Source organism: Phragmites australis, chromosome 17 (assembly GCF_958298935.1).
Source record: "Phragmites australis chromosome 17, lpPhrAust1.1, whole genome shotgun sequence".
NCBI classification, from domain to species: domain Eukaryota; kingdom Viridiplantae; phylum Streptophyta; class Magnoliopsida; order Poales; family Poaceae; genus Phragmites; species Phragmites australis.
Genome location: NC_084937.1, coordinates 29,655,499 through 29,673,246, shown reverse-complemented (window position 1 = coordinate 29,673,246; position 17,748 = coordinate 29,655,499). Strand labels below are relative to the sequence as shown.

Genomic DNA, 17,748 nt, shown 5'->3' with positions numbered 1-17,748 from the left:
TGCGCCCGGGTACTGGGTTATGCAATTCGACGGATCCCTCACGCTGAAAGGCACGGGGGCCGGAGTGGTTCTCACCTCCCCAACGGGTGAAGAACTCCGATATGTCGTGCAGCTGTAGTTCCGAGCAACCAATAACATGGCGGAATATGAGGGCCTCATCGCTGGCCTCCGGGCTGCGGTAGGCCTCGGGATTTGTCGCCTACTGGTCAAGGGAGACTCCCAGCTGGTGGTCAACCAAGTGTCAAAAGAGTACTAGTGCACGGATCCTCAAATGGCGGCGTACGTGGCGGAAGTCAGGAGGCTGGAGAGGCACTTTGACAGCCTGGAGCTGCGGTACATATCTCGCCGCAACAACGCTCTGGTCGATGACCTTTCTCGCCTGGCCTCTTCCTGTGCGCACATCCTTGCCGGAGCCTTTGAAGAAAGGCTCACACGGCCTTCCATCCTGCCTACCGACCAGGATGAAGGGGATCCCTCGAGCCTAGTTGAGGGGACCCAGGCGGCGCCCTCAGTGGGGAGCCCCGTCAGGGTGCCGCCACCCGGCGAGTGCGCTGCGCTTGCTGGCGGTTCTCAAGATGCCTCGTGGATCAATGAGATCCGAGGGTACTTGAAAGAAAATTTCCTTCCCGGGGATGATGCCTCTGCCTAGAGGATTGCACGACAGTCCAAACGCTATGCCATAGTAGACGGGGGTCTCTACCGGTGCGGCACGGATGGTGTCCTCCTGAAATGCATCACCCGGGCAGAAGGCGGTGAGCTTCTCACTAAGATCCATGAGGGCGAGTGCGGTGGCCATGCATCATTCCGCACGCTGGTCGGGAAGGCCTTTCGGCAAGGTTTCTACTACCCTACAGCTCTCCAGGACGCTTCTGAGTTGATTTGGCGCTACAGGGCGTGCCAGTTCCACGCAAAGCAGATTCACCAGCCAGCTCAATCTCTTCACACCATCCCCCTATCATGGTCCTTCGCGGTCTGGGGGCTGGACATCCTGGGTCCATTCCCCCGAGCAATCGGGGGGCTATGAGTACCTCTACATCGCCATCGATAAATTCACCAAGTGACCGGAGGCGGTTCCAGTCATCAAGGTCACCAAGAACACGGCGCTTCAGTTCATCCGCGGTATCACAAGTCGCTTCGACGTCCCGAACAGGATCATCACCGACAATGGCATTCAGTTCACAAGTGCCCTGTTCGGGGACTACTGCGAGGACCTCGGCATCAAGCTCTGCTTCGCCTATGTCGCTCATCCTCGGAGCAATGGGCAGGTCGAGCGTGCCAATGTTGAGATACTAAAGGGGCTCAAAACCCAGACCTACGACGTGCTCGCAAAGCACGTGAAAGGGTGGATCGACGAGCTACCTGCTGTGCTATGGGCCAATCGGACCACGCCAAGCCGCGCCACTGGGGAGACGCCATTCTTCCTTGTGTACGGTGTTGAGGTGGTCCTCACCTCCGAGCTCACTCTTGGCTCCTGTCGGAGGATTAACTCCAGTCGCAGGGATCTCGAGAGACCCCTTTTTAGAGATTCGGTCGGGGGGATGATCCTGAATAAGTTCGTCGGAGAAATAAATGGGAATGAATGCAACGACCGGTGGTGGTGTGGTGACCTAGTGCAAGAAGAGGTAAATGCACCAGAATTTAGACAGGTTCGGGCCTCACGGGGGCGCAATACCCTACTCCTGTATGGATGCTATAACTGTCCCGAGGAAGTCCCTCAAAGATGTTGCTGGTTACAAGAATCTTGATCTATCTAAGAGACTGGGGCTCCTGGTTCTTCGGCCCGTCTCATGCTACTCACTTCTTAGCCGTGTTTCTCTTGTGCTGTGTTCTTCGTCCGTCTTTTTCTCTATCTAGCTCCCTTTCTCTATTCGTTTTCTGCCCCTTGGTTCTGGGCCGCCGGCTGCCTTAAGTATTCGCCGGCCGCGACATGCCCCGAACGGAAGGAGGGGGCCCGAGTTCCGAGACACCATAAATGGAAAGGGCGTCATCATTTCCTCTGGACGAAGTGACCGGGGGTGGAAAATGCGTCGCACGCCCGGTCATCCATCACCATAAATGCCCTGGTAACGGGCGCCGTGGAGAGGGCCCACCGGGCAGCCGCAGAGCAACCGGCGTGCCCACCCTGTCTTATTCCCCTGCCACAGCAGCGCGGCAGACGAAGTGCCTTGGTCCTTACGACGTTATCCTAAGATAAGCCGGATAGCACGGGACGGGACCTGTGCAATTAATAACCCCACGCCTCTCTGCCAGAACGTGGCAGGAACTGACGCTGAGCGCGGCGGGAGCAGTTGGGGGTGTCAGGCCACGCATATTCATTAAATGCGGCCTCAGGCCTTTGACTGGTGGACACCTCATCGGCGGGCCCCTCGGGGGCCTTTCGGGGTCGTCGGGGTACCGAGTGCTCGGGTGTACTGTTCACCTCCCCGAGCACTCTCTCCCGAGAACGCCTTTCCTTGTCCTCGGGGGCTGCCGAGTACTCGGGGGCTGCCGAGTACTCTTGTACGGAACTTCAGGGAACCGAGTGCTCGGGGGCTGCCGCACGCAGCCCCGAGCACTCTCTCCCGAGCACTCTTGTACGGACCCTCGGGGATCCGAGTGCTCAGGGGCTGCCGCACGCAGCCCCGAGCACTCTCTCTCGGAACTTATCTCTTCTGGTCGTCGGGGTACTAGGGTGCTCGGGGGTGACCGTACACCTCCCTAAGCACTTTCTTCCCGGTACTTGGATTCCATGGATCATCGGGAAACTAGGGTGCTTGGGGACCACTGACTGTGGCCCCGAGCGCCTTCTCTCGGGACTTAATCTTTTCTCATCTTGCAGGAGAGATCCCACGGATGGTGCCATGTGGCAAATGGCTGGCTCGGCCTCGAGTTTCAGGGACCCCCGGTTCCTGATACACCGACAGTAGCCCCCGGGCCCATTGGCAGGCAATGTTCCAGAGATTGCGGATGGGCCCTTCGTCGCGAACGAGGCCAAAGCCGGCACGGACGCCACATGGCGAGTCTTCAGAAGGTGGTCCCTTTGGTCTGGGCCTTTGGTACGGCCCAACGGGGAGCCGAATGGACGCGCGTCCACACAACTCCCGAAGGGTATGACAATAGGACAGGCGGTGCGTGATGACGGAGTAGGCGGCACGCGCTGCAGCCGCGCGAATCGAGAAAAATACGCCTGGCAACCGCTGACACCGCACGACCTGTGGGAGACCCGCCTAGCAGTTGCGTCGATCGAGGAAACCGTCCCACCGAGTGTGCTGTGGCAGGAGACGTTTGAATTCCTTGGGGTGTAAAAGGAGGAGGGGAGCAAACTGCCCTCCTCTTTACGCCATCTCGTGATCCAGCCCTTGCTTCCTTTGCGCTCTTGAGCCCTTAGACTTTCCTCAGGCGATCAGAACTTCTTCCCTTCCCCCCCGTCCAGTTCATCTCCCATCTCGACGAAATGCCGAGAGCAGGAGGAAGCCGACGCGACAGGACTCCAGACAGCGTGTTGCCGGAGTCCCATCTGTCGAACGAGGAGGCGGCCGAGAAGATTCGGAAGTTGCTGGTCCCCGAGGGCCAGCAGAGGGCCCTGGTGGTGACACCGGCGAGCTTCCCGTTGGCGACCAACCGCCCGAGGCGCATCGTGCTCTTCACCTCCTTCGTGGCGGCCGGGATGGTGCCGCCGTTCTCCACGTTCTTCCTTCAAGTCCTCGACACCTATGGGATCCAGCTGGTGCACCTGAGCCCCAACTCGGTCATCATCCTGGCGGTCTTCGCCCACTTCTGTGAGATGTTCATGGGGGTGGCGCTGTCGGTGACACTCTTTCGGCATTTCTTCGCGCTGTGATCTGCCGGGAAGAAGAGGGGCTACTCCACCACGGACGTCGCGGGCTGCTGCAGCTTCCGGCTGTGGGACGGCATGGGGGAGCGATACATCCCCCAAGTGCTGTGAAGAAAGTGGGAGGAGTGACGGCGTGATTGGTTCTACGTCGACGTCGACCCCCACGACCGTCTCACCCTGCCGGAGGTGGCGGCGGAGCCCCAGAAGGCGACCTGGGAGGTACCGCCCCTGTCGGATGCGCGGCTGGAGCCAGTCTTCGAGCGCATCGGGTTCCTGCGTGACACCGGGCTCACCTCGGTGATGGTGGTGGCGGATTTCCTGCGGCGCCGCTTGGCGCCCCTGCGGGAGCGGGCCCGGCCCTGCTGTATCTACACCGGGCCTGAGGACATCACCCGGACCCAGATCGGCGTGGACTGGGACCTGGGCACGCCAGAGTTGAGGGGCATGCTCCGGGTGGTGACCGGGGTGGATGATCTGAGCCGGGTGGAGCTCCCGTGGAAAGAAATGGTGCTCTGCACCAATCCTGAGCGGGTGGCGATCCAGGCGAAGCTGCCGGAGTTCGACTCCCAGGGGTTGGTCGACCGGCCAAGGTGCCGGAGTCCCGAGGCCGCTGAGATCCCCGGGTTGGATGAGGCGGCCGGCGAGGGGGCCACAAGCGGTCCGGCGCGGACTGGTGGCCCGGGCGCCGCGAGCGGCGAGCCGCAGGCCAGCAGTGGGGCCGCTGCGAGCAGCAGCCGTCGCACCAGAGGAGGAGGCAGCGCCGGCAGCGGAGCGGCGCCGGCGTCGGAGGATCGGGGGAAGCGCCCCCGGCTCTTCATTCCTATGCTGGAGTCCCCACCGTCGCCATCGCCAGGCGAGGGGGAGAGCCGGGACGGCCAGCCGCCCAGCGCGGGGCCATCGGCGGGGGCAGCATCTACGGTTCTGGAACCGCGCCTTGTTCTGCTTGGGCCCGATCCGGCGCCCGGAGACCAGGCGGCGGCCCCGCAGAACCCCCGGCGGAAGAGGAGGAGGGAGGACTCCAGGTCGGCGCCATCGAGCCCGGAGTTCAGGATTCCGGCAGCACGATGGCAGTACCGAAGACCCACAACCGCGTAAGTTTTGTCCTTCATTCTTTCTTGGGCAAAATACCGCTAAAAGCCCGGACTCAAACCGGACTCACACCGTCTATGACGAGGCCCACATGACCACGTCTGCGAAGGTAATCAGCTCGCCTACCATTATATCAGCATGTGGTGAGTAAGGTAAGTGCTAAAGCCGACTACACCGACGGTCGGTGCTTAACCGGTACAAGCGGTCTACGGTGTTCGGGTTCCCTCCTCGAACTGCCTGAGGACTCCTCGTGAGCAGATGACACCCCTAACACCGCCCACACCTCGTCTCAACTCACCACTCACCAACCGACTCATCATCAACACAACCACAAGTGTGAACAAGTAACAAGCCCTAGGCTCGCGACAACGGTGGACGCCGTCGTCGACTTCTACCAGAAAGCCTAAGTACCACTAAGCATAGCGAACTAAAATTAGACCGCGACGACACCACTAGGCTCCAAGGAATAACACATGACATGTGATCGGAATGGGAGAATGCATCGGCATAGGTTCTACCCAACTCGGTACCCGACACATGCAATGTATACATAAGCGTAGATAACATATTAGATTTTAAAGTAGACACGGTGCAATATGAACGATGCTTGCCTTGCTGCCCTAGCTGCTGCTCACAGCTACCTGAGTCACGATCACCACTGCGGGAACCTCCGGGGACAGACTCGTTCGCCTCGTTCGCCGGGTCGAAGTTCCCTAAAAGAATCACGCGTGCAATGTAATGAATATGAATGACATGCAATGAAAGATGCTTCACTGTAAGACAACAGTGGAGATGCAATGCACTTATGCCATGAGTTAAAAGCCTTAAGGATTTCCTTATTTGAATTATTGTTTAACATTTAACAACTTCCTAGATTGATTAAGCTTAACTCTAAGCTTAAACCTAAAAGAAAACTAACTATACTTATCATGAGGGTAACTCTTTTAAGTGAACAGGGAACCCACTAATAGGATTTACACAATTCGATTTATGGACCAACCAATTATGAAATGTTTAAAGATTGAAACCATTTTGATAACTCATTAATCCTCAGTAAGCATTTCATAAACCCCAGCATTTTTAATGAACATGGCATAATTTAACAAGACTAACAAAATTGGATTTACCAATTTTGGACTTATCAAAATTTTGTTTATGAATTATTGAAGATTAAACACATTTCATTAATTGAATAAATTTAATTATATATTTCATAACACCTAGTATTTTTCATGTGCAGAGTATGATAATACAAGGCCAACAAAATTAGTTTCATAATTTTTGGACATATATTCGATTTTCTATGTATTTTACAAATTCCAGCCGATTTAACATTGAACAAATATTCTAATTCGTATTTTCTGGAGTTTCCCGATTATTAAAAATGCCCGCAATACTCTTTGCACACCCGGCCGGCTAGCCACTGAGGCTGACAGTGGGCCCGGCGGGTTTGACCCGGGTCAAAATTGACCGGGGCAGGGCTGCACAGTGCCGGCGGCACGGTCTGGCTTCACCGGCGGCGATCGGCGGCGAACTTCGGCCGGCCGAGGGCATCAACAGCACCAGCACGCTTAGGGGGACTCTTCGGTGGCACAAGTGGTCGCCGGAGACGATCGGAAGACAACGAGCGGCGACGCATGGCGGAGCAAGCACGACGGCGGCTCGGTTTCAACATGCCGACGACGAACAGCGGCGCTACTGATTCGGCCGGGGACTCCTATAGCTTCTATGCAAGCATGCTGTTCTAAGGGCGCAGCTAGTTCACGACGGGCCCGACGGAAATTAGGCCGACGGCGACCGCCATGGCAAGGCGGCGGCTGGTTCCCGCGGAGAACGACGCCAGCGACGGGCCAAACAGAATCCAGCGCGCGCACAAGACTCAAAAGGGGGACGGAAAGCTCACCGAGCGCTTCAATGGGCCGAAGAAGCAGCAACGAGGCAGCTCGACGGTGAGGTGCGGAAGGAGGCCGCCGGCGCCGAGGAAGACGACATGAGCTCGCCAAATCCGACCGAGAGGGGAGGGGATTCACACGGGGATTAGTTGGAGAGGCTTCGATGATCCTCCTTAGCGCTTCTCGCGGCTCGAGCTCAAGGGAGCTTGCCGGTGGCGCGTCGGATTTGGCCGGCAGCGCAGCACAATGCTGCTCTGCTCTGTGGTGTGCTGGGCGACAGGGAGAGCAAGGGAGGGAGAGAGAGGAGAGAAGCCACGAGAGAGCGTCCAGGGGGGGGGGGTAAGGCCGACGATGCTTCCACTCGAAGGCTCGGCCGGTGACTCGACGGCGTGTTGGGTTTGCCAGCCGCGGAAGTCAACAAAGCCGGCGCCGACCTCTGGAAGCAGCGCGGCTGGGTGAGGTGGGAGGATGACGAGTGGGTCTCGCATGAACAGTAACCGGCAAAGAAATATCTTCACCACTTTGGTTATCAAAGTGGAGGTCTTACTGTGGTCTAAAATTCGTGGAACAAATTTTGTTGACTTCTATAAATCATGACTAATTCATTTTACCTTGCTTGACCCAAAAAGCTTGCACCAATTTCAAATGAAAATTCTCCAAAGAGGCAAGCTTTTCTAACTTGTGTTGATTTTTATGCCTTTAAAATAATCCCCAAAAATTTGGGAAAATTCATTTATATTATCCTCCTGGCATCTACTAATTTCTAAAATTGTCACCGGCCCTATGTTCCATAGAAGTTTTGGGAGATGCTTTACAACGCATCAGTTAAACCTGGTTTAACCAAATTCGGTTTAATTCACATTACATGTCTACACTGCTCAAAACAAAACAAATGATGCTAATGATGCCCATTAGCACTTAATTACAGGTTTTAGAAACTCTAGGCCGTGACAAACCTCCCCCCTAAAAAGAATCTCGTCCCGAGATTCGGTACGAGCCGGAGAGGGGACAATGAGCACGCTGTAACGACTTAGCAGGTTGTGAGCCGACATCATGACGCAAGAGATGGAATCCCACGTAGATTTTTATTCAATCATAGAGATGAACACATAAATGTGAGAGATTCCAAATACGCTATATTACATTGGTATTACAAATTCTCAAAGAACTCAGGATACTCGGAACGAAGCTGACCTTCCCGCTCCCAAGTCGCTTCGGACTCAGAGTGGTTACTCCACTAAATCTTTAAGAATTTGATTGAACTCCGCCGTGTCTTGCGCTCGGCTTCATCCAAGACTCGCATCGGTTTCTCACAATATGTCAAGTCCGGTTGCAATTCTTCGGGCGCAACATCAACGACATCGGTCGGGACTCGTAGACACTTCTTGAGTTGTGAGACATGAAACACATTATGAACCGCGGGGAGGGACGGCGGCAACTCCAATTGATATGCAACCTCTCCACGCCGAGCTAGAATCTGAAATGGTCCAACATACCGAGGCGCCAGTTTGCCTCGGACTTGGAATCGACGAACGCCTTTGAGAGGTGAGACCTTCAGGTACACATGATCCCCCACCTCAAATGTGAGCTCCCGGCGACATCGATCTGCATAGCTCTTCTGCCTAGACTGGGCCGTGAGAATACTCTTGCGGATATTCTGGACATGGTCTTCTGCCTCCTTGACCAAATCCGGACCTAGAAAAGCCCGCTCACCGGATTCGGACCAATTCAGCGGCGTACGGCACCTCCGACCATAAAGGGCCTCAAATGGCGCCATCTCTATACTAGCCTGGAAACTGTTGTTATACGAAAATTCCGCGAACGGCAGGCATATCCACCCATAGGGCACTAAGATACCAGGGGCCTTAGAAGATTCATGGGAATGATCACTTAGCAATCCCAAGGCTTTGACATAGCCTTAACAATATCACCAGCCGGACCTTGGGCTACGCACCACCCAAGTCTTCTCCTGGTCCCCATTGCCACTACCGCCCTCCGTGTGGGTACCGTACTAAGTCAGAGGGGTTAGGTCAAGTCCTGCCCATACAGGTCATGTGGTTGTACGAGTGGATACTAGGTGAGATGTCACAGCGAACCGGTCCTTATACGACCGAGGCAAGAGTCTCCCAGCAAAAACACCATAAAAGCGAACCTTGCTCCAAGGTAGTTCCTACCTTTGTGGGGCACCTTACTCACCCTCGTCAACACTACTCTAGAGTTTTCCCAAGAACACAAGTTTTACACGCACATGCACCAAGCACACATCACTTCACATTGAAAAGCATGATTATCATATGTAAATAATCTAGTTCTTTCTTTTGAGCAAAGCAATCCTAAGCATACTAGTAAACAAGCATTCATCCAAACAATCATTATAGTTGATGTTGGGAACCTTCTAGGGTTTCAACGGAATAAAGGTAACAATGACAAGGCATGGGATAAACAAGCTGGGCCATAACTATTCTAGCATTTCTTAAAAATCACAACTATTAATCTAATCATGCATAATGCTATTGTTTGAAACAACAGCTCTATGGGTTGTATTAAAACATAGGATCAACATGATCAACGGTTGTAGGACTTGCCTTCATTGAAGTCCTCGTCTGCTCCTTTTTAAAACTCTGGGTCCTCGAGGTCTTCCTCGAATGCTGCTTTCTCTAATAATCGCAACAACGATAAAGGCATACACGATTAATCAAATGATTAAAATAAGGACTAAATAATTTACAAAAATTATGAAATTGACATGATTGCATAGATCTCGAATTTAGATGAATATCGGTGGAAGAATCGTTGAAAACAGAGTTAGGACGGAGGAGAAGCGGGCTTCGGAAGTTTTGCCGGAAGAGAAATTCAGAAAAAAAGAAAAGAGGAGAATATTCCTGAAATATTCTACTGAGCCGGCTCGGGTTGGGCTCGGCTTCACGGCTCAGGCTCGGGATCAGCAGCTCGGCTCGGTTTTTGGCTCAGCGGCTCACGGCTCGGCTCTAGAAGCAACTTGGCTCAGCTGTTGGTGGGCTCGGTGGGTGGCTCGGCTCGGCTAAAAACGGGGCCCACCTATCAGCTACACAGAGAGAGATAAAAGAGGGCAAATTGGGAATTTAGACAACATACGCGACCGTATTTGCGAAATTAGACAACATGTCGACGTATTTGTAAATCTAGCACTCGTATTCGGTAACTCAAATTCCGAAACGTGGTTTGCGGTAACTGAAATTCCGAAAACACTGAATTCGGCAACTGAGGTGCCGAATACGGCACTGTGGGCCATATTCGGCACCTCAATTGCCGAAAACACCCTGTATTCGGCAACTGAGGTGCCGAATATGGCACTGTGCAACTGAGGTGCCGAATACGGCCCACAGTGCCGTATTCGGCACCTCAGTTGCCGAATTCAGTGCATCATGTCGCTTTCACGTCGTGTCGATGCTTTCGGTGTGTGCGTGCCAGCGGGATGCTGCTTTTGCGCTTAATAAAAAGCCCTGGCTCGCAGAAGAGAGAATGGAGAAGGGAGAAGAGAGCAGCAAAGGAGAGAAGGGAGAAGAGAAGAGAGCAGCAGTGGAGAGAAGAGAGCAGCAGCGGAGCAACGCTAGGAGAAGCAGCTCGAGCAGAGGGGGCAGCCGGAGAGGATCAACGCGAGCAGCAGCCGTGCTCAATTTCCTTAAGGTAAGTTCCTAGATTACGTAGTTAATTAGTAATTGTAATTAGATTTTTCTTAGTTCGTTCAGAAGTATATTAGTCCTTTCGTCAGTATATTGTTAAATTCATTCAAATACATTTGATTAATTATATTATTTTGATAAATTAGAGTATTTAAATTATTGATTTAGTTGGGTTATATAATTTTTATTAGTAAGTGTGATTAGATTCTTTACTTAATATAGTAACATGAATTTACGTGATTTAATCTAGGTAATTAGTTTTATTAAAGTAATATAATTAATCAATTAACTTGATTAATTAGTTTAATCACTTAGGTTTGGTAGAACCGTAGAAGATAGTGTCCAGTAGCAACAAAGATGCATATTAGTTGTATATTGCACTATTTAATTAGTATTATTTTTGTACTTATTATTTATTACATGTACATTTATTTAGGAGATACGGTATGATTTTCCATATTTATTATGGAGAACGTCCCACAGTTTTGCACGGGAGACTTGTAACAATTCAGAACTGCCAGCACATAGAGAGTTCGGTTGAGGTACCTATTGATCTAGATGGCCTGAAATCACATATTATGCGCCTTTTGCGTGTGAACCAGCAGTCCCATACTGTTGTCCTAGAGGGTGTACGGCCGCGGCTTGTTCCAAATAGCTCGGTCGTTGTCCATACGTTGTTCGAGATGAGTAGGAACAACGCATGGGCTTTGTACTCACGCAAGGCATTGGAGGAGAACTTTGATATGGCGGTGTACGTAAACATAGTGTCACGACTGGTGCAAGGTGATGCAGTGACCACTGTGGAAGGCTTAGGCCAGCAGGTGATGCATGAAGAGGATGGAGGGCATGTCGGGGAGGGCAGTTCCAGTAGAGAGGGAGGTAGAGTGGACCCTTGTGAGGTCGATGCAGGATGCATGGATAATGAAGACAGTGGTAGCGGGGATGAAGAAGCTACTAACAATGATGACCCGGTCCCGGCGATCCAGTACTTTCGTGGTACTGGGCTCCTGGAGTGTGTCGTCGTTGAGTATAACACCTTATCAAACTGGGGATACCAGAATAGCGACATTCAGGTCGGGCAACAATTTCGTAACAGAGGGGAGGTCATCCACTTTATTAGCAACTATGCTGTAATAACAAGAAGGGACCACAAGTGCGCCCGGTCTAACCCTACGGAGTATGAGGTCAGGTGTACCAAGCACCCGAATTGCCCTTACTTCGTACGAGCACATCAGCCGAAATATGAGAACTATTTTGTGATCAGTAGACACACCCCACATACATGCAGCGAAGAGGCTATTAGGAATGTGAGCCACGCCGTTGATGCGAGGTTCGTAGCCCAACTCCTCATCACGCTTATTGGCACGGAAATTTGTTTGTCGCCAAAATCGATTATGGGGGAGGTGCACACTAAGACTGGCATGCTTATCAATTACCACACCGCGTGGCGAGCGAAGCAGAAGGCGTTGAAGATGCTATTTGGAAGCTTCGAAGAGTCATATAACAATGCTCTGAGGTTGCTGCAGAAGATTGCCATGACGAATCCAGGGACTCAGTGGGCCATGGCGGATGAGCCGATCAGGCTAGATGATGGGTCATATAGCACCACTGACCGATACCTCATTAGGTAATTCTGGTCCTTTGGACAATGCATCGAAGCATTCAGGCATTGCAGGCCGGTTGTATGCGTGGATGCCACATTTCTGAGCGGCAAGTTCCATGGTACCCTTATGACAGCAATGGCGGCGGATGCAAATAATCAGATCATTCCTCTCGCCTTTGCAATGGTTGAGAGTGAAAACAATGATAGTTGGCTGTGGTTCCTCACCTTGGTGAGGACACGTGTCGTGGGAAATAGGGAACGAGTTTGCGTCATCTCAGACCGCAACAAGGGTCTTCTGCATGCGTTGGACGTGCTGCATGATAGCACAAACTGCTCCATTGCATGGCCTGATGTGGAGAGAAGATGGTGCATGCGACACTTGGGCGCGAACCTGTACACAAGGTACCACAGCAAGTCGCTTGTAAAGAGATTCAAAGGGCTATGTCTTCAGAACCAGCAGGCGAAGTTCAATGAGATATGGAGAGAGTTAAATGAGACCACTCGCAAGATGATGGCAGACCAGCAAGCAGGGGAGGATCAACTGCGGGCGCAAATAGTTGGGGGTCAAACTATCGTTAGTCGTTCACGTGGTACATTTAGCCAGTGGATAGCGGGGAAGCCGGCGGAGCGTTGGGCCCTTATCCATGACACTCATGGTGCTAGGTTAGCGCATAGAATTGTAAAGATCATATTGTACCGATTCTTATGCAAATAGCCATTCTAAAATTATTGTATCCCATGTTAGGTACTCCATCATGACAACGAACATAGCGGAGGCGTTCAACAATGTCCTAAAGGGAGTACGGGGCCTCCCGTTGTGTGCCATTATTGAGCTCACATTCTACAGAACGGCGGACTACTTTCGAGACCGTGGTAATGCTGCTATGAAGTGCAGCACACGGTTTGCACCTAAGGTGGAGCAAATCATATCAAGAAGGAGGAGCAAGGCACACTTTCATCGGTCGAGGATCTACGACCTGGCCAACAATGACTTTGAGGTCATGTGCCACCGTAGGTATGCTTCAGGGTATAGCTCCGGGGACACCGTGCAGCAATGTCAACTTGGACCTAACGAGGTGAAGTGCACATGCAATAAGCCAAAACTGCACCATATCCCGTGCTCGCATGTCTTAGCCGCTTGCAGGGACATAGGTGGCAATGACGGATCACAGTACGTATCACCGTACTTCACGATCGATGCATTGAGGAGCACATGGCTTCCAAAGATGCGGTCCTTTAACATCGGAACCAACTACAAATCGATCGAGGGGCCTAAGTGGGTACCTTATCCACGACCACGACGCACAGATCCTGGAAGGCCTAGATCTACGAGGCTGCAAGGTGACATGGATGAAGCAGATGCTGTTGATGGCCTACGCAGGTGCAAACTTTGCAAACAACCTGGCCATGACAGGAGGACTTGCCCGACCCGTCAGTAAACTATCAGCCCACTGTCGAACTAAACTGTCTTAGAGACTTTGCATTTTATTTTGTTCTTACAAGCTATCCGCATAAATGGTTTGTATTGTAAAATGTTATTCACCTGTTAGTTGTACTACTTATTGTGCATTATGTGGTTTGCACTGTACCCCTTTAGACAAGAAGTGACCATTGTATTGTAAATATAATTTTATTTATTTATTTCGTGTTTCTTAAATATTCATGGATCCGTGTTTTGATGCAGAGACAGAGCGTTGTAGTCAGTGAGCAAGAAATCTATGGCGGGATCCTCTAGTATAGGCTTTCCATGGACACCTTCAACGATCGTTATAGCACTTAATGCCTCCTTACAGGTTGTGCGTGAAGGAAACGATGATCCCTTAAAGGAGAACAACATAATCCAAGCCGTGGCGAAATTGCATGCAAGACCCATATGTTCTAGGTTAACCGCGCCGCTCCAATGTGTAACCACCGAGGACCTTAGGGCCCTCTTGTATCACCGGCGTCAAATGTATCTGAGGGTCCGCGAACTGGCCGACCATCCTTCTGTGATAGGTTTCTCTAGGAGGCAAAGAACGATAGTAATGTCGCCGGACCAGTATGCATCCCATATTCAGGTATGTTATATAAACATTTGGTCACCCTACTTATCTTATTTCCATTGATTCGAACGGTCCTCTTCTGCGTCAGGCTTTCCCGGAAGACGAACAGTTGATCAACAAAGAAATCTCACACTTCTTGGCGATGTATATGCTCTTCGGCGGGGGTGTGATGCCTGGTTCGCGTAGAAGACGACGACAGTCAGCGAACCAAAGGGGTACAGAGGTGACCTCTACGAATCATCCAGATAATGACGAGGACGAAGACGATGACGATTTCATGCCCCCCATGCCTAGACGTTCCAACAGAAATACAGGAGAAGGTTCTAGGAACACTGCAAGAGGACGTTCACGCACAACATCGAGATGCCATACAACTGATAGGGAAATAGGACGTGGTACCACCTCGGAGAAACCTCAAGATGATGACGACGACGACAATTTCATGCCACAACGACCCCGCCCTCCGAGGCTTCCATCTCCGGAGGACACCGATGACCCTGAAAATAATGATGGATTTGCTCGTACTCATTTTTACAACTTCCCAGAACCACCTCGGAGACGACAATCATCTTACCCGGATAGCTTTGACCATCACACCTGGAATTCTTACGCTAATTTGCGTCGCCACTTTCCTTCGCCCTAAGCATCTATTGTAACCCTGTATATTTTATTCCCTTAAGGCATGTTATTATGTTCTTTAGGCGTATCATACATGCTAATGTTTGTTGTTGTCTGCTCTTTATGTGTAACCTCTGTACCGGGTTCCATGCTACTTATGCTTTACAACTACTATTGTTTCCTCTGTACTGAGAATTTCTTACATTAACAATACAGTGAATAAGACATAATAGGGATGACCTCGACATTAAAATCAATAATACATGTGTCATGACAAATTGCCCTGGCTACTCAACGGCGACGATGCCTCACACAATCCCCAGGAGTGTAAGCGTCTGGCGGGTGTGTGGCTCTCATCCCAGCAGCCTGCGCAGGCCCCTGCCTTGCGTGCCCTTGGTCGTCTTCATCATCATCTGCCTGCCCTGTGGGAACCCCACCGAACGTGTATCCCGCCCCGCTAACTCGGCCCTGCATGTACCATGCCGAAGGATCCTCGTGCGGAAGTGTGGATGGCCCTAGAACGTGCTCCGATGGAGTCCAGTGTGCCGAAGGCTCCATGTTGGTACCAATGTGAACTTCCAGGTTCATCGAGATCTTGGGAGGACTGTCCGCCGAGTAGATCAGTGAAGGTGGCGGTCGCATGCATTGCAGCAGCCCAGTCAAAAGCATTTGGGTCGCTCCAGCAAGGGGTCTGCTGCGTGTAGTCAACGACGTCCTCCTGATGAGTAGATGCTGCAGCCGGAGGTGTCATCGTAGCCGGAGGTGCTAGTGAACCCAACGTAAACTGCTCGGGCGCAGGAGGCTGCGTGCACTCCTCGGCCTCAGCACCGGAACATGAGACATGACGCGCCGAAGCTGAAGATGTATGTCGTGATTCTGACCGGACGGGTTCCTCACGAGCACTGGATGACCGCCTGCTGTGGGAGGCACGAGACGGGTCCATGGCAGGTTGGTCGTACCCCCTCCATTGCGGGGCACACCCACCTAGACCACATATAGCGTTTAGGAAGCGGGATCCTCTTGTCCTCATGTACTCCCGGAGAGGGTTACGATCCCTCTGCGATGATGACCTGCTTGGTTCCCCACAAGCTTGATCCGCTTGCGTATGCATCTCATACGCCTCTTCAGTCTGTATAAGATGAGGGACATGTCAGTAATACAGAGATTTTCCAAAGAAAACCATTATAAGTAACGCATCACTTACCACAACATGAAGTAGGCGGGCACGATCCTCGGGGAAGGGTCTGGGGCCCGGCTGTACAGGTCCGCTGAGTAAGGTGGCACGCGTGCGCGGACGGTACCAAGCAAGGTAGTCCCAGTACGTGGCCTCGTCGTATTGTCCAGCAGTAATGATGACATCCACCGCAGCTGACTCTGTCCACCTCCGTATGTAGTCGGCATTTTGGATGCCCAGTTCCGCGTGCCTCCACCCCCCTGTGAGCTCCTCCTGTACGTGACATAAACAGTTATAATTTGTTAACATGGATAACCAATGTACTAAGGCAACATACAATAACACACTTACTCGTGCGCCCGTCCGGTGTCTCGTGGTGGTGGTACTGGCACCACCTGTCGATACCCGAACTGCCTCTGTACACGTTCTGGAGAATATACTTCCACGCAGTTCATGTACAACAAGAAGCATGTGGTCAACCATAAGTCTGCGTCACGGCTACAAGAGGATGCGATGAGTCCACCATCTGCAATTTCTTCTACTCGTGCCATACGCCATGGATCCCACTCCACTAGATCAGTGCTGAGGACGTCCAGGTCACTGATCACCCTGGAGTAGTTACCATGGTCTTGCTGCTGACTCCATCTCAGCCTGGCATGAATCGACCGATACCCCATCGTTGGCCTTATGTCATCGGCAATGCCATCGGAGATGTGGACTGGGTAGTAGCACTTAAGCACCCAAGGTCTGGAAACCTGGAGGTACTCCCAACTCCATAGCTGTAAGAGGTGTATGCACCCTGTAATAGTTGCCTTCCTCTTTATTCGCTGGGTTGCATCACACAAACCTCTGTAGGTTGCAGCCAACACTGCAGATCCCCAACTGTAAGATGTAGGCTCATAAGGATGTGACGCGAGGTGGGCTGCTAACCATACAATATAGGGGACGACATAATCGCCTGCCGTATTGCAGAACATGATGCCTCCGAGCAGGACGTACAAGTACACCTCATAGTGCTGCATAAGTGTAGCCTCGTCCGCATCCAGTGGGCATGGACCGAACTGTGGGAGCCCATGAACCCAGGACATGGAGAGGCCAGCATCCTTCCCGTCGTATTGCACACCAAACCTATAAGATGCAGATGGTCAGATGAAGCTTTAATAGCACTATAATATTTGAAGTGCATTACATAACAAATAATTACCTATCCGCAACATAACCCTTCCACTGCTCCCTTGCGGGTCGCGAAACTATTAACGGGGCGCCCCTGATTGGTAGCCCGGTCAGCATGGCCACGTCCCTCAATGTTACAGCCATCTCACCAAAAGGAAAGTGGAACGTGTGCGTCTCAGGACACCACCGGTCGACGAGACCTGTGAGCAGTGCCTCATCAATCGCCGGCAGAGGTGTCCTACCACCGACCTCTATGGGAGCTCCGGCCATCATGAGAGCGAAAGGTAGTAGTCCCGCCCGTGCGAGTGGCTCGTGGAATCGAGGGTCCAACTCCTTAATCTTGTGCACACTCCGGGCTCGTAACGGACCCAACTGCATGAGTTATCCAATACATATATAGAGTTAGTTCGAAATTATCGTGGCAATAAAATAGCACATATAAACGTGGTACCTGCTGTCCTGTGAATATCATCCTTCCCCTATGGTTCTCGTCGTACCGCTGCTGAAGAAGCTCGGGAAGACCACCATGAGCCATGATAATGATTTAAGGCTTCATGGTTCAACAAATAGGTGAACAACAAATTAAAATATATTACAAGCTTCATAATATTGTATCTGCTAAACAAAGGTACACGTAATTTTTTCTAATTTTACCGAATAAGGACATTCATATAATTATAC

General features: G+C 51.8%; 2 protein-coding genes across 2 annotated transcripts; one reads left to right on the top strand and one right to left on the bottom strand.

The window, feature by feature from the left end:
* The first annotated feature begins 13,838 nt into the window (after positions 1-13,838).
* LOC133897081 (uncharacterized) lies at positions 13,839-14,821 on the top strand. The gene is made up of 3 exons (XM_062337651.1): positions 13,839-14,117; positions 14,191-14,712; positions 14,804-14,821. The coding sequence occupies exons 1-3, from the start codon at positions 14,010-14,012 to the stop codon at positions 14,819-14,821; spliced, it is 648 nt and encodes a 215-aa protein (XP_062193635.1). The 5' UTR covers positions 13,839-14,009.
* Positions 14,822-16,491: 1,670 nt separating this feature from the next.
* LOC133897080 (protein MAIN-LIKE 2-like) lies at positions 16,492-17,634 on the bottom strand. Its single transcript, XM_062337650.1, has 4 exons — positions 17,519-17,634; positions 17,099-17,439; positions 16,650-17,022; positions 16,492-16,503 (listed from the first exon to the last, which is right to left on the bottom strand). The coding sequence occupies exons 1-4, from the start codon at positions 17,600-17,602 to the stop codon at positions 16,492-16,494; spliced, it is 810 nt and encodes a 269-aa protein (XP_062193634.1). The 5' UTR covers positions 17,603-17,634.
* Between the last annotated feature and the right edge of the window lie 114 nt (positions 17,635-17,748).

What these genes read in the sequence shown, in the direction of transcription:
- LOC133897081 (XM_062337651.1), top strand. Translation starts at nt 14,010, where the DNA reads ATGTATCTGAGGGTCCGCGAACTGGCCGACCATCCTTCTGTGATAGGT. An exon ending in AGTATGCATCCCATATTCAG is followed by an intron (nt 14,118 to 14,190) that starts GTATGTTATATA and finishes CTTCTGCGTCAG; the next exon opens with GCTTTCCCGGAAGACGAACA.
- LOC133897080 (XM_062337650.1), bottom strand. Translation starts at nt 17,602, where the DNA reads ATGGCTCATGGTGGTCTTCCCGAGCTTCTTCAGCAGCGGTACGACGAG. An exon ending in TGATATTCACAGGACAGCAG is followed by an intron (nt 17,440 to 17,518) that starts GTACCACGTTTA and finishes TAACTCATGCAG; the next exon opens with TTGGGTCCGTTACGAGCCCG. An exon ending in AAGGGTTATGTTGCGGATAG is followed by an intron (nt 17,023 to 17,098) that starts GTAATTATTTGT and finishes TGCATCTTATAG; the next exon opens with GTTTGGTGTGCAATACGACG.